The 16,889-nt window shown below is 38.7% G+C and overlaps 1 protein-coding gene across 2 annotated transcripts in view; it reads left to right on the top strand.

Annotated features, from left to right (window-relative positions):
• Nucleotides 1-16,889, top strand: part of MIGA1 (mitoguardin 1) — a 74,655-nt gene that overhangs the window by 27,614 nt on the left and 30,152 nt on the right. For both annotated transcript variants that reach the window (XM_056123764.1, XM_056123765.1), the window contains exon 7: nt 1,212-1,335. In XM_056123764.1, coding sequence (XP_055979739.1) covers nt 1,212-1,335 — 124 coding nt within the window. The remainder of the gene's footprint in view (nt 1-1,211; nt 1,336-16,889) is intronic.

Here is a 16,889-nt window from a genome sequence, read left to right as displayed (position 1 = left end):
CTCTCTCTCTCTCTCTCTCTCTCTCAAGCAGTTCTTTTAATGCTTCTTGCAAAACTGGTTTCAAGGCTCTAAGTTCCCTAAATTGTTGCCTGTCCATGATAAAAAGTACTTTTTGTTGAGTTTTTCTATTTAAGTTGTTGAAGTTCAGATTTGAAGCTTAATCATCAAATTGGGAATTAACCAGATGTGGTTTCTAGATGAATATTTTTTACGGGGGTTATACCTAGTGGTGCTTAAGTGGGGTGTCTCTGGTGGCCATCTGGATTATGTCCATTGTTGCTGGGTGGGCATGAGGTGCTAGATTAACGTTAAACCTCAGGACTGTGCCTGCTAGCCCTAGGTCTACTACTTGATTTATCTCCCTGGCCCCTAAGGAAATTTTTTGTTTCCTTTTTGGGTCACACCCAGCGATACTCAGGTGTTACTCCTGGCTCTGCACTCAGGGAGTGTGATCACTCCTGGTGTGCTCAAAGGATCATATGGGGTGCTGGCATTGAATCCGAGTTGGCTGTGTACAAGGCAAATGCCGTACTTATGTACTGTCTCTCTGGCCCTAAAGGAAATTTTTTTGAAGTTGGGGGTGGGGACTTGGACCACACCATCTGTGCTCAGGAGTTACTCTGTGCTCTGTGCTCAGGGGCCATCTATAGTACTATCTATTGGAATGAGGCTGGCCACTTGCATGGCAAACACCTTAACCTCTGTGCTCTCTGGAGATCTTTTTGTATTATTATTATTATTATTATTATTATTATTACTTTTTGGGTCACACCCTGTGATGCTCAGGGTTTACTCCTGGCTCTGTGCTCAGGAATTATTCTTGGCAGTGCTCAGGAGACCATATGGGATACCAGGGATTGAACCCGGGTCAGCCGCATGCAAGGCAAATGCCCTACTCTGTACTATCGCTCTGCCATACTGGAGATCTTTTTAAAACTGCAATTTGGATTGTAAAACTCAGATTACCAAGCAGAGGAAGCAGGAACTTGAATTCCTGCTCACTAGGCAAGCATCCTGCCTGCTATATTATACTATATTCTTGGGTTCTCTCCTGAGACTTGTGTCTCAGCAGTTTTTCCACTATCAAGCAGTAGGTTTTTTTTTTTTTTAAATATATCCCTGACTTTGCCTGACTTTCACTGAAAAGTAGAGAATGTTTGGAATTTCAACATTGCAACATGATGTTTGCTATGTGTACCTTTTCATTGTAGGATATTATTAGTTCTGAGTTTATCCATAAACTTGAAGCGTTGCTGCAAAGAGCCTATCGTCTCCAGGAGGAGTTTGAAGCTACCCTGGGGACTTCTGACCCAAATTCCCTTGCTAATGATATTGGTAAGATGCTATTAGGTTTTATTTTAGGATTTTTTTGGGGGGGAGAGGTGTAACCTGGCTGGGCTCAGGGCTTTCCCCTGCTTCTGTGGTGTCAGGGATCAGACTGCATCAGCTGCATGAAGTGCTATCTCTTTGACCTTGTACATTGCTGCATTAAAGCATTTTGTTTTGTTTTTCTTCTTCCTACTAAAAGGACCTTTGGGATGTTTATATGCTTTCTCTATAATGAACTGGAAACCTGACCATTATAATAATAGAGCCTAAGAATTACATTAGCTTTTTTGCTTTTTTCAGTATTATTAATATTGAACTTATGATCTCTGTACACATATATATCAAGTATACCTCTCTTTAAAAAAAGTATGGTATGTTTCTAAGATAATTATGGTGATAGTTACACAACTCCATACATATACCAATGTATATAGAATTGTACTCAAAAAGGGAGAGACTGTTTGTTTGTTTATTATTATTTTTTTTTTACCTCCACCCAGCAGAGCTCAGGGCTTACTTCTGGCTCTGTGCTCAGGACTTACTTCTGGTGGGATTGGAAACCATATGGGATGCTGAGGATCGGACCAGTGTCGGATGCATGCAAGGCAAATGCGTACTCACTATGTACTATTGCTCAGGCCCCCTGAAAGTATTTAATGATATGTGAATTATACGTATGTCAAGTAATTTAAGAGGAAGTATGGCTGCTGTAAAGCTAATTTTGAGTGAATATTTGTGAATTTGAAATAGTACAAAATAATTCTTTGTATTACATTTTTTTAAATAATGCATATCTTCCCTCTTTTTTTTTTATGGTGCTGGGGCTCAAACCCAGCACATATACTGGGCAAGTGCTTTATCACTTGCTACATCACCAGCACCCCATGTTTTGAAAAATCTAACAAGGATCACTTAGTTTCTGGAGCTGAAGTGAAGTACAGTGGATACTGCTCTTGTCTCATACACAACCAACCTGGGTTTGATCCCTGGCATCCCATATGGTTCCCTAAGCACTGCTAGGAGTGATTCCTGAGTGCAGAGACAGGAGTAACCTGTGAGCATCGCAATATGAGGCCCCCAAAACAAACAAATAAAAGTCAATTTCAAAACTCATGGGCCTGGTGACTTGTAAACCACTTGTAAACCAAGTTACTCTAGGTGGTGCCATTTCACCTAGTAATCAGAAAAACTGAGATTCTTTGTTACTGTCCACGCTCCCTTTTGGTTTCACTTATAAAACTTCTGCAAGTGATTTTGGTGATTATTTATTGTTATTTTTACTTTATTGTTAAATTTGGAACCATTTTGTAAATTTTTTTTCCTGAAGTAATACTGGCTTACACACATTGCAGATGTACATCATTGTAAACTAACGTCTGTGGATGCTCTAGTTGACCAGTTCTGCCCTTCACAACCTGCTGGGCTCCTTTCTTCCAACTTGCCCAGTAACTTCTGTTAACCATTAATTTTGTCTTATGTTCTAAGAGTTTATTTTTGTTTTCTTTGTTCATTCGATTTGTTTTCACCACATAGGAGTGAAATCCGACAGTGTTTGTCTTTCTCCATCTGACTTCACTCAGTTCCATTTCGTTGTTGTACAGGGCAGAATTTAATCTTTTTGGTACCTGAGAAGTATTTCATTGCGTATGTGTAGCACATCTTCTATATCAGTCATCTGCCTATGGCACTTACTTTGTTTCCCAGTCCAAACTATTGTCCTTGATGCTCTGATGAACTCAGGGGTGTGGATAGCACTTAGGTGTAATGTTTTTATAGTCTTTAGGCAGATACCCAGAATTGGGATAGCTGGGTTGTATGGAATTTCTATTTTTAAATTTTTGGTTGTTTTGTTTTGGGCTAGTGCTTGGGTGCTACTTGTGACTTTGTGATTAGGGATCAGTCACTCACAGTGGTATTCAGAGGACTGTGTAGTGTGGATTGACTCAAGACCTCCTGAATGCAAAGCATGTCGTGAGCCCTGAGCTCTCTTTCCAAGCTCTTTTGGGGGTTAGGGGAGGCAGGTTGGGCCATGCCCGTCAGTGCTCAGGGACTACTCCTGGTTCTGTACTCCGAGGTGGTCACTCTGGTGATGCGTGCGGGTTGAACTGGTGTTTGCTACGTGCAAGATAAGTGTCTTAAGCCTTTTACTATCTCTCTGGTCCATTAAATTTTTTGAGGGGAGGGTCTTCATACTGTTTTCCACAATGACTACACTAATTTCATTCCCACCAACAGTATACAAAGGTTTTTTTTCCATTCATATCTCTGCAGTCATTTTTATATTGTTGTTATCCAAGCACAGTAATAAATTAAATATAAGGGGCTGGAAAGACAAGACGGAGCTAAGGCACTTGCCTTGCACGCAGTCAATCCCTAGCACCTTATATGGTGCCTCAAGCACTGCCAAGAGTGAGTGTAGAGACAGGACTAAGCCCTGAGCACTGCCGAGTATGACACCAAAAAACAAACAAATCAGCAACTACAAAAAAAGGAAAGATAGCTATAGTGTATTTTAACTCTTCTTTATATTTATTCCATATAGAAAAATAGTATTGGCATAGGATTTGAATTCTGTTTTGTTTTACGCACTATTGTTTTATCATTTTATTATCCCTTTCCTTTTGTTATTGGGCAGCACACACTTGTGCACCTGGGGCTCACACACTTCGTTAAAGTGCTGGCATATACCTGGTTGGTGCACCGGGTATACTTTGCGTATTTACTTGGTTTCAGGGATCACAGTGGCTATGCCGGAACTGCCAGTGGCCACGTGGGACAACAATAATGTGAACAAACATGGAAAAGACAAGAGAAAAAAGAAAGCAAAATCATACCGCATAAGGCTAAACTTAATATTGTCATATTAAGTTATAATTGTCATTTTATTTTATTTTATCTTTTTGCAATGCTAGGGATTGAACCCAGAGCTTCATGTGTGAGGCGAGTGCTCTTTTTTTTTTTTTTACTGTAAACTCTTTCTTTTTTTACAAAGTTGTTCATGATGATTTATTACATTCAGTATTTCAACACCAATTCCACCACCATTATTTACAATTTTCCCAACCACTCCTTAAGCCTGCTCCTATAGCAGGCCCTCAATAATTATTTTATATTGCTTATTATAAATAATTTGCTAAAAATGATCAAAAATGTTTCCATAGAATAAAGTTAGTGAAGATTGTTGTATCTCACCATCGAGCCATTAAGACCTTGAATAAAAGATTACCAGCATGTTGTTACAGGTTTAAGCCTTGGGTGTTTAGATTTTTGTTAATTGAGATTGGTTGCCTTATACTTTACATCTTATCCAATGTGCTGTACTACTTCTGGTTTATCATTGATGTAGAGTTTGAGATGTCATTCTAGGAATTCCAAAATTTTGAATGGGGTGATACAGCTGGAGTTACATTTTTAACTTTGGGATATGAGCCTGACTGCCAAAGCTTCTGAAAGTATGGAGAGATATGGGGAGGTAGCCCATCCCTGACTCTGTAAGAGCCTGGAGATTTCAGTCACAAAACCTGCGTACCTGAGTGCTTCAACAAATTCATTTCTGGATGAGGCTTGTCCCGAGCAGTGGAGTCTGGCATGATCATGGTGGCAATTGTGGATGTGAGGTTTTTGGCTGTGGGAGCTCTTTCTGGGTGGGTGGTGGACTTACATGCCCCACCTCCAGGGTCTCCCAGACAACTCAGCCTGGCGTGTGGAGGCGTCTGCTCTGTCTTTGAGCTACATCATGACCCTTCATTATGCTTTTCAGAGTACAAATTCAGACTTATGTAGAAATTTAGTTATTAGAAAATGAATTCATTCATTTTTTAAAATTGTTGTTGTTTTGGGTTTATCCCTAGCAGTTCTTAGACTGACTCCTGACTTTGTGTTCGGGGATCACTCCTGGTGGGATTCAGAAGGTCTTCTGGGATGCCAGAGATTGGACCCCAGGTAGGCAGCATGGAAGGCAAACACCCTACCCGCAGTGCTGTTTCTCCAGCCCAAAATCAGTTTTATAAGAAGAGTAAATTTGGTATGCAGGAACAAAGATGGAAAGATATCCACTGGCGAGTCATTAATTTGGAATGTTTATGAAAAACCTAGGCCAAAACATGGCAAAAAGAGAAAGTAGAGAGTACAGGATGGTTTTACGTGTTGAAAGAATTCATGTCTCAAAATATAATCCAAGGGGTCAAGAATGTGGCTCGTTGATAGCATACTAGCTTTGCAGGAACCAATGCTTTGTTTTCTAAATTAGTTGATTTATTTCTCTAAGAAAGGTTCTCTTTCTTAGCTCTGGTTAATGTTACATGTGAGGTGTTGAAATCACTAGAGGGCAGCACATTTTATCTAGAGATTGGATGCTGTTGACTCATAAATGCCATGGTGTGCTGCTTGTAGCTCTGGGAGTTAAATTTAGGTCACTGCTCTATTTCTGACACACAGCATGTACACCTGCTGCTGTAGCTCAGAATGAGACAGACTATAGAGGTTATACACAGAGATTTGAAATAACATTAGTATAATTTTCACTAGTGTACAGCTTCTTGTAGCTGGGAATGGAATTGGGGTTGGCTGCATTCAAAACAAGTGAAGGTATTATTTTTTTTTCAGTCCCCACTTTTCAGAGAATTATTACATTACAATTTTTATTATTGTAATTTTTGAAAGCCCAAACAAAGGATGCTTCAGTGTGATTTCACCGTGTCAAGCTTAGAGGTTAATGGCCATGGTTTCATGATTGAAACAGCTTGAGTTCAAATCCTGGCTCTCCATATTCATGAAATCTAAGCAAGCCTTAGTCTTTCTTGTACTAAGCTCATTCATTGGTAAGATGGAGGATGTTTTGTACAGATTTTCCTCACTGTGCAAAAATAGTGTTTTGTTTTGTTTTGTTTTGTTTTGTTTTTTTGTACCACACCGGCAGTTCTCAGGGCTTATGCCTGGCTCTGTGCTCAGAGATCAGTCATGGTAGTGTTTGAAGGACTGCATGGGGTGCTGGAGATTGAACCTTGGATGACTGTGTGCAAACAGAGTCTGGTCCACTGTGCTATTGTGCTGTCCCCAAAAGAGAAACTTTTTCTTTGGTATGATTAATTAGGTAACTTTTTGGACTTGGAAATGCTAAAAATTTTGTTTCATATAAATTAATGGCAATAGTATTCACAGGCTTAAAAAAAGTAGCCCCCCCCCTTTTTTTTTAAATGTAACATTCTACTTTAGGTAGTGGGAAAACTCCTGTTAGGCTCCAGCTCATATCCCTGTGAAGATTAAATGAGATAATCTGTCATATTGTAGCATAGGCACATGGTAAACACTTGTTATCTAGTTGTATTATAATTATAGTCTTACATTTTTATGAGACCTGCTCTAAGGTTATTTAAAAATTCTGTGTTTATAAGGCAAATTGATCTCACATATTCAGAGCTTATTTTTCAGTGATATCTTATTCAGTCATATTTTCCAGATTAAGTTCATTTTTCCTGGGAATTAATTTGTCTTATGCCAGACACAGTAACAACAAAGGCTCCAATGGAGACGTTACTGGGCCCACTCGAGCAAATCGATGATCAACGGGAGGGCCTTTACCTTTACCTTTACCTTTATGCTAGAGAAATAACATACAAATTTTCATTTCTTAAAACAAAGTGTTTAAGTTATGTTTAAAGTTGTTTATTTGAGAAAATGAAAAAGGCTGTGCTTTATAAACCTCCCTTTTTTTCTGTTAGGAAACTGTCATCTCAAAGACAAATACTTTGCAAAAGTATTTAATCCAGATGTAGCTAAAAATTCAGGCTTTCCTTGATCCCTGATAGCTCTCCATGAATAGAAGGAAAATAGAAAGTAAAAGTGGCTGTACTCTCTCTAAATTCACCCAGCTCTCTAATTTTGCTTCCATAATAGCTTTTATTCACCCCTTCTTTGTACCACCATTATATTTTATTTTATTTTTTTGCTTTTTGGGTCACACCCAGCATTGCACAGGGGTTACCCCTGGCTCATGCACTCAGGAATTACTCCTTGTGGTACTTGAGGGACCATATGGGATGCTGGGAATCGAACCTGGGTCGTCCGCGTGCAAGGCAAACGCCCTACCTGCTGTACTATCTCTCCAGCCCCACCACCATTATATTTTATTTGGATTTAGTAGCCCCTAAATGAGTTCTTACCTCCATTCTTTTCCCAAGGAATATCTAGCCTGGTCTCTGAGTTATCTTTGAGTGCACTTCTCTCGTCTTGTCACTCTTAGATTCTCAGGCCACTTTTCCTGACCTATTTGTCATACTGTTTCCCAGTATTACCAGTTAAACTCCACGATCTCTTTCAGAACTAAAATTAATCCCCATACTTTAGTTGTATAATCAACTCCAGGTTTTAAGTAAAACTCCTTTTTTTTCCCTACTCTTTTTCTTGATGTTGTTCCATTGCATAATATAACCTAATGTGAGTCTTTTTTTTCCTGCTTATAGAATATAGCTTTGTTCAAAACTGTTGTGTTTCAAATCTGTTTCTTCTGTTTGTGATGCTCTGCTTTCCAGCCAGAAGAAACCTCTTGCTCTTTTCTCCAATCCTTAATAATGGCATTTATTGGACTTAAGGGTACCATTTAAAAACTCATCTTATTTCTCTGGATTCAGAATAAATTTAAAACAAACAGAGCCAGATGTTGGTTATGAAATATTATTAACTTAAATTTGAACTCTTTCACTAATGTCTGGAGTGAACAATGTGGTAAGGCTTTATACCTTACTCCTTTCCCCTCAAAAAAATTCTCTGGAGAAGAACTGGGAATGCAGTAGAAATTCCTAGCACACTAAAGCGTCCAACTGCAAAGGGATATCCTGCCTGTTTTATATTTATTCCCTGCCAGCATATTCTCTCCAGTCCAGGAGAATGAGATCCAACACAAAAATGATGTGTTGCAGGCATAGTCGTTTCTCTCCAAGACTTGGGTGAGGTGAGCCAGCACCAGTGCACAAGCAACAGCCATACAGTCAGCTTAACCTGGTTCTTCTATCTCTGTCACGGCGCTGGGATTCTTAGCATCAGCGAAGTTATTTTTCCCATAGGGAGAACAAAATGAAGCGATGATAGCAGCTTTTTGTTTTGGTTTGTTGTTGGGAACAAATAGGGCTATGCTAGGAAGATGGAGGATGGATCGTGGAAGGCTGGAGATGAAACCTGGGGCCTGTGTATGCCAGGCCACATGAAATATATGAATAATATATATCATGGGCTGTGTATGATCCATCTGCCTAACCTGAAAGGACCAACTTAAACCAGCCATGTTAAACCAGGATAGCTGCTCCCTGGGGAATGGAGTGAAAAATCACACGTGGCATATGAAGTTGGGGAGGTTTGACTATTTTCCTCAGTGGCATTGGTGAGTTTTGATGGTACTTAATTATTTGTGCACATATTCAATCTTTTTGATCTTGTGGGCATTGAAACAATAGTATTATTTTATTATTATTATTATTATTAATATATATTTTTAACATTTTGCCTCTCCCTTTTCTGGTGTGGGAATGATCAGGAGTCTCATATACATACTTTGCTATGATGCTTTAACATAATAAGATGTTTAATGGAATCACTTTTTAGCTTTTCACCAATATGGATTTTGGGGCGGGAATGATAGTACGGCAGGTAGGGTGTTTGCCTTACATGGGACCGTCCTAGTTTTGATCCCTGGCATCTCATATGATCCCCTGAGTACCACCAGGAGTAATTCCTGAATGCAAAGCCAGGAGTAAGTCCTGCACATTGCTGGATGTGACCCAAAAAGCAAAAAATACAATCAATCAATAATACAGATTCTTTTTTTTTCTTTTTGGGTCACACCCGGCAATGCACAGAGGTTACTCCTGGCTCTGCACTCAGGAATTACCGCTGGCAGTGCTTAGGGGATCATATGGGATGCTGGGAATTGAATCCGGGTCGGGCTGTGTGCAAAGCAAACGCCCTACCCGCTGTCTATCACTCCAGTCCCAACAATGCGGATTCTTAAGCCTCCTTCAATTCTACTGAAATTTGAAACTTTGGGATCAGGATTGTGAATATATTTATGTTTGATAGTTCAGGAAGTGATTCTCAAGTATATTAAGCCAGGGTTTACTCCTGGCTCTGAGTTCAGGAACCATTCTTGGCAGTACTTGGGGGGATCTTATGAGATGCTGGGAATTCAACCCAGGTCTGCCTTGTGCAAGGCAAACGCCCTACCCACTATACTATCATTACAGCCCCATATCAAGATTTTTTTCAATTTAAATGTTGGCACAATTAACAATATTTGAAATATCAATATTTGAAGTACTGAGATGTTTAACAGAATCATTTTTTATCTTTTCAGCAATATGGATTCTTAGGCCTTCTTTAAATCTACTCAAATTTGAAACTTTGGGATAAGGATTGTGAATCTATTTGTTTGATAGAGAGTTCAGGAAGTGATTCTCAAGTGTATTTGTGTTAAGATGGCTTATATTGCATTTGTCATTTGGTTTGTTTTGTTTTCTGCTTTTTGGACCACACCCAAAACCAAATAGCACTATTTAGATCACATATCTGTGAATGATGTGTGAATTTTTTTTTTTTTTACCAGTTCTTATGTGTCAGTGTTTTCTTGCTTGATTTTCTTCCCCTGATCAAACTGCTCTGGCTTTGTACTCAAGAGTGATCTTGGGCAGTGCTGGGGGACCATATGTGTGCCAGAGATTCAAATGAGGGTTAAGAATATGAGGCAAGTAACTTTACTGTATACCATTTTTCTGACCTTTGCAGGTCAGTTTGTAGGAAATTTTGCATTTTTAAAATATTGATGCCCTCATTTCTATACAAGGTATGATTTTTCGTTTCAGTTTTTTCTTTTTTTTTTCTTTTTCTTTTTGGGTCACACCTGGCAATGCACAGGGGGTTACTCCTGGCTCTACTCAGGAGTTACTCCTGGCGGTGCTCAGGGGACCGTATGGGATTCTGGGAATCGAACCCGGGTTGGCCACGTGCAAGGCAAACGCCCTACCTGCTGTGCTATCGCTCCAGCCCCTCATTTCAGTATTTTAAAATATTTTATAGTTACCATCAAAGAAGTCTTTTATATCATTATTGCTAATCCCCTTATAGTTTTGTTGGCGTTGTATGTGGTATCTTTTTAAAAATATGCTTTTGAAACTTTTTTGATGATATCTAAAATGTTATTTATTTGCATTGGAATATTATCATTAGCCCTCTTGAGCTCTTTTTAATTTAACTACCATAACATTGCCATAGTGTTTTAGTAAATTATTTTTATTTAGATCACATATCTGTGAATGATAATGTGTGAATTTTTTTTTTACCAGTTCTTATGTGTCAGTGTTTTCTTGCTTGATTTTCTTCCCCTGATCAAACTGCTCTGCATAGATTCTTTTTTTTCCTTGTTTCTGTTTGACCACATCTGGCAGTTCTCAGGGGCTCACCTCACTTCATGCTTATGGTTCACCCTCCAAGATGCTTGAAGAAACCAGTGGTGCTGGGAATCGAACGCATGCCTCCTGCATTAGGGCATATGTTCAGTTCTCTCCAGTCCTCTGGGTAGATGCTTAATAGTCTTTCCACCTCTTTTGAGAGCTGTGTAGAAATGGGGACCAGGAGTTTCTTGACTTACTGCACGGAATTAAACACCAAGCTCATATTTCTATACCGCGCCCCCCTCCGCCCTATTGAATTTTGTGGAAGGGACTCATGAAGACGGCTCAGGCAAATAGCTGCTTTAAAAAGTCAACTTGTGTGTCATTTGCTAATTTAGTCTGTGTCCTTTATATGAGGAAAGTCATATGAAGTAAGAGCTGAAATAGCCCTTTTCCGGTTGCTGGTAGTTCCAGCGGTCAGTTAAGACTTCCTCCCAGTTTTGAGGTGGGGATACCATCCAGCAGTGCTCAGGAGCCTGGGACCCACACTTCCAGTGACACTGAGCTAGCCCAGTAACTGTTCAGTGTTAGGGCATTGGCATGGAGTTGTTTGGGGCCTCACAGGGCTACATCCAGCTGGGCTTGGGATACTCTGCTATGCTGGGGCTCCCCAAATCCCAGACCACAGAACTATGTCTATGTCCCATGCTTACTTAGGAAGCAATTAGAAAGCACCCTAAGTTTATGGCCATTCCACCCTGATTGCACCCTTTCTGGTCTGATCTTGGCAGCTAAACAGGGTCTACCCTGGTTAATGCTTGGATGGGAGAAAGCATATATAATTAGTATATATCTCTGTACTGGGCTATTTTGTAGCACACAGAGCTTAAGCTCCCGTCACAAAACAAAAGATAATTCTTTTAACTTTTCGTTCCCACCTCTCTTCTTTCCAGTATATCTGAACTGAAGTGTACTCGGCCTGTTTTAAGAGCCTAAGATAAGAACTTGAAAATAAACAGATCTCCTTTGAGAAAGGTGGTTATCTTTGGCTATCTGCTGCAGATGGGTTTTTTTTGGGGGGATGGAGTTTTTTTTGGCTGAAATAGCTGAAGATCTATTAAATTCATTTGGAGACCTACATATTTTGAGTAGGTAGAAAGAAGATGTAAACATTACTGTTTTCTGCATGTTTATACTATTTTTCCCTTCCCTTGTAGAATTAATAATTTGACAAACTTAGAAAAATATTCATTAAATAAGTTGTAATTTCTGAATGTTTTGATTTCAAAACACACATCTGTATTATGTTCCCAGTTTTAGGATATCAAGCATCATTCGACAAATTTATAGATGTCTACGTTTTTCATGTTAGCCAAAGTAGTTATCTAAATGTTTTTGTTAAAACTTTGACTTTAGTTCGTCTCCACAATTGATGAGAGTTTAGTTAAAAAACTAACACCAATATGTGATTTTTGGTTACTACTTTATTTTATGCAAGGTATTCATCATTACTTGATTTGGTGATTTATTTTAGTCATAAATATATATAGGAATTAAGATTATTTTCTATATCACTTTTACTAAGCTACTAGGGTAAGACCAAATAGCTAAATATAACCTGTGTTAGATAAGCTCAGTTAAAAACAAGTTAAGCATACTCTAACAGTCTTTTGGGTCATTATTTAGTTCATAAGATTTGCGCAGATAATGTTTATTTAATTTAATAAAAGCAAATAATAACACTTTTGTTAAATTCCTTCTAAAAATTTTTGAGCTTCATAGATTGCTTTACATTTTCCATGAAGAGTAATACATGTTTGCAACTTTATTATTAGCGGTCAGCTCTGAAGTCATAAATTTGAAAAATGAATTTATTTTCCTTTTTTTTCTGAAGCTAAGGACTTTGAGATTCTTTTATACTGATGTGTAGGAACAAATTTAGCCCTTAAAAACAGACCAGAAATTTTTGTAGCTTTACAGCATTGTTTTGCATATTTTTGATACTTGTTTAAGCCTCTTTATAACTATTTTTTGAACAGAATGTACTCATAGACTAGGTCTGAATATTTATTTGGCAAGCACTTGATTATCTAGTTTATATGAAGCATGATTTAAGACAATGAAGAGGCAAGGATATCATCTTTGCTTTTTGGCAGTATCAAGTCTAGTTTGGAAACTAGACATTAAGAAATCATATAGCACAGTGGAGTAAGTGCTATACTAATGGGTTTAGAAAGTGCTGTTGAAGCACTGAAGAAAAAGTTTGATTATTCATGGGTGGCAAGGGGTGTGGGTTGGGAGACTAAGGAAGGATTCCAGGCCTGACTCTTGAGGAAAGACAGTACACCAGGCCAGTGACTGAGAAAAGGGCATTCCCAGGAAAAGGAATAACATGGATCAAGGCGTAGAGCGGGACTTGTTTTGGGAACTAAAGCCTATTTGATGGGCTGGAGCGATAGCGTTTTTTCTTGTGCGTGGCCCTGCCCAGCCGGGCTGCATTCCTCCGCCTCGGAGAGCTACAGAGAGTATCTCGCCTGCACAGCAAAGCCTGGCAAGCTCCCCGTGACATATTTGATATGCCAAATACAGTAACAACAAGTCTCACAATGGAGAGGTTACTGGGCCCGCTCGAGCAAATCAATGAACAACGGGAGGACAGTGCTACAGTAATACAGCCTATTTGATATCGTTTAAACTAATATGATAGATAAAATATATTAGTTATTTGAGAGTGGTGGAAAGCGAATCTAGAGAGTTGGGCAAGTGATAAATCATTTTTCTAAAGACCCTTGTTTGTACCTGGAGGGAAAAAGAGCCACTGAAAATAATAAGGCGTCATAATCAAACTAAGGTATTTGTGAGGGATTGTGTGCTGGAGTGGAGGCTAAGTGGCACAGTTTAAGTATTTATCGACTTTTATTTCTGCTTTCTAATAATTGAGGCAATGAGACATCATTGAAAAATTGTTTTTTCCAATCTCCCAGTGACTGCACAAATAGTCTGACAGAGAATAAGAAAAATGGTAAAGTGGGACCTTTTGTCCACTGAGACTTTCTGTCCACTGAGACTTGTTTCCCTTCCCTTCCCCTTCCTTTTCTCTTTTCTCTTTCCTCCCGGTGACCTCTCCTGCTGAGTCAATTGTTACACAGCCCAGAGTTGACGTTCTTAGGGACCTTGTCCTTTTTTGCAGCATCACTGTGGTTGGAGGATAAACTCCCTGAGGGTTTATTTTTAGGGAGTGACATGAATTACAGCTTCCATGTCTTTTGTATTCAAGTTACATTTTATCAGCTAGATTTCTTAAGCCCAGGACCTTCACTAGTCCACACAAGGTCCTCATGTGATTTAGGGAAAGGCCCTAGGGGTGCGTTGGGAAAGATATTTTGATAAGTAATAGATTTATTTTCCTCCAGAAAGATGCAGGCTCAGGATATGAACTGGATTTCTGCCTCTGCGTATCATACTGTGAAACCTTTGTGTGATATACACAGTGATCCTAGAGATCCTAATAAAGTCTCTAGAACTATTGACTTAGACTTAATTACAATTGCTCACCGATATTTCCCAGTTTAAAATTACAGTTGGTACATTGGCCAAGCATGGCATAGAAGGTTTTTGATAAAGAGAGAAATTCAGAGGCTTCATTTTTGCATAATGCTCCAATATGGGGCTGTTTGGGTACATGGTACTATCATTTCACACAGGTAAAACTGAGTAAGTCCTAACCTATCAATAACCGGTTAAGTGTTCCTTTCTTTTGTTCGGTGGATTTCACTGATACTCTTTTCATTAGCAATGTATAGTTTGAGGAGAAAAAAATGAATAAAATAGATCTTAGAGTGTTTCACTTTCTGAAATTCAATGTTTGATTTATTTTGTGTGTGCCTTTTTTTTTGTCTCAAACCAGACAGTAGCATTTTAAAACAAACCAGAGTAAAAAATGAAGTTTTCTCGATTTCTTCATTATTTCAGCAGTTTATAGTAGATACTGGTAAATAGCTTATCTGCAGCAGGAACTGCTCCATTTTCAACAAAACCATAGGAAGGACATAGTTCCAAATCATACAAACTGCCAGAAATCATCTGGAGAATAGCTGCTGACATAGAGTCAGCTGACACTGAGACATTTGGCAGGTTTCCTCTTTTTGCTGGTGTTAGAGACTTCACAGTGGACAGCCCGGATTTTAAAAGAAGAGTGGCATCTTAGGAATCTCCGCTAGAATCTGCTGAGGTTAAAATAGATGTGATGCCTTTTAAGTGACGGAAAATAGAATTGCCTAGGAATGGCAGAAGTGAGACATGCAGAAAACCTACTTGGATCAGTTTAAACTATTGGATTCAGGCCCGATGTTTCATGTTCCAGGCCTGGAGTATCTTCTAGTTTTTCTCTCTTTTGAAACTTTCAATTTCTCCTTCGGAAAAAACTTAGAATGAGAATTAAGGGATTGTGAAAGAAGGAGGAAGGCTGGAATCCAGTCAGATTTTTGGCTTGCAATATATGAGTGCTTATTTAAAAGTAAATATGCTTCTGGTATTCTTCCAGAGAAGGACATAGTTTATGTCCAGGCATGAATGTTTCAAAAGTTCTAGATGACTAAGACAGGTAAAGAATACATTTTTTGAAGATTTGTTATTTTTAGACCTCAGTTAAACAGAGAAGATACTCTGCTGAGATCCAATATGGCAACTTACAGAATTTTAAAAAATAATTAATGGGGATTGGGAGGGAAACTGGGGACATTGGTGGTGGGAAATGTACACTGGTGCAGGGGCAGTTGTTCGAATATCATATGACTACAGCCCAATCATGAACAACTTGTAACTCTGTATCTCACTGTGATTCAATTAAAAAAATGATTAAATTTACTAAATATATCTCCCAAAAATTAAAAATAAAAAATACTTAATCACCCAATTGTATACATCTTTTAGGCACTTCTAATGATGAATCATTAAAATGAGCTTATGCTGCATACTTCAGGTTTATAAAATAGTCTCAAATTTAATTTAGGGGGAGCTGGTGCGATAGCACAGAGGGTAGGGCGTTTGCCTTGCATGTGGCTGACACGGGTTTGATTCCCAGCATCCCATATGGTCCCCTGAGCACTGCCAGAGGTAATTCCTGAGTGTAGAGCCAGGAGTAACCCCTGTGCATCACCAGGTGTTACCCCAAAATTAAAAAAAATTAATTTAGGGACTGATTATTAAAAATAGAATTTTAAGAGGACTCCAAAAACAAAATAATGTCATGCAACAGACAAAATGGCTCAGAGCATAAATGTATACTGTGTCTCAGTACTGAGCCTTCATAAATCTCTCATTTAATTCTCAGAACTACTTTATGAGATCAATATTATCCCCAGTTTACCTAAATATAAATAAGAAGGTTTGGTGCAAGAGTGATAGTACAGGGAATAGGTTGCTTGTCTTGCAAGTGACCAAACCAGTTTAATTCCCTTGCAAAAAAAAAAAAATTAGGATTGGTTGCCAAAACCTTTATGCTACTGCATTATCACTGCATGGTGAATGGAAGTTGGGGAACATATTCAGCCAAAGCTGATGGGGAAGAGCTTTTTTCATTAAATGGTGGGAAACAAGAGTAGAGAGGCAGGGTAGACAGATTATGGAAAACTTAGAAACCAGACCAGGGTTTATTGAAGATTTTTTGTTGTTGTTGTTTTAATTGGGGAGCCACATCCAGCTGTGTTCAGGACTTATTGCTGGCCCAGCCCTCAGATACCACTCCTGGCAGGTCTTGGAGGAATCATATGAATATTGAACATGGCTCAGAAGCATGAAAAGCAAACGCCTTATTACACTGTTACTATTGCTGTGGACCCTTCAGTGAATATATTGATTAGAAAATGATTTTCCCCCTAGATAAAATATTTTGTAGTATTAATTGACTATTCCTATCTGAGAGTTATATATATTAAATGAAATAATCTGTGATAACTCTTAGCAGAATGTCTTGGACAATAGTTGTTGCTCAAAAAATGTGAGCTGAGTTTTAATTCTCTAAGGAACTTGGTAGGTCTTGTACTGGAGATAAGATGAGGCAGGAATATTTTTAACAGTGCTATTCAATATCATTAATGGGAAGTATTTTTTTCCAATTTGAAGGCATTATAAGCCATTATGGACATTTTTATGCATATGCACATGCATTTCTATAAAACACAG

The sequence above is a fragment of the Sorex fumeus genome, unplaced genomic scaffold (assembly GCF_029834395.1).
Source record: "Sorex fumeus unplaced genomic scaffold, SorFum_2.1 ptg000047l, whole genome shotgun sequence".
Lineage (NCBI taxonomy): Eukaryota > Metazoa > Chordata > Mammalia > Eulipotyphla > Soricidae > Sorex > Sorex fumeus.
The sequence above is the reverse complement of the archived record's forward strand: the minus strand, read 5'-3'. Positions and strand labels throughout refer to the sequence as shown.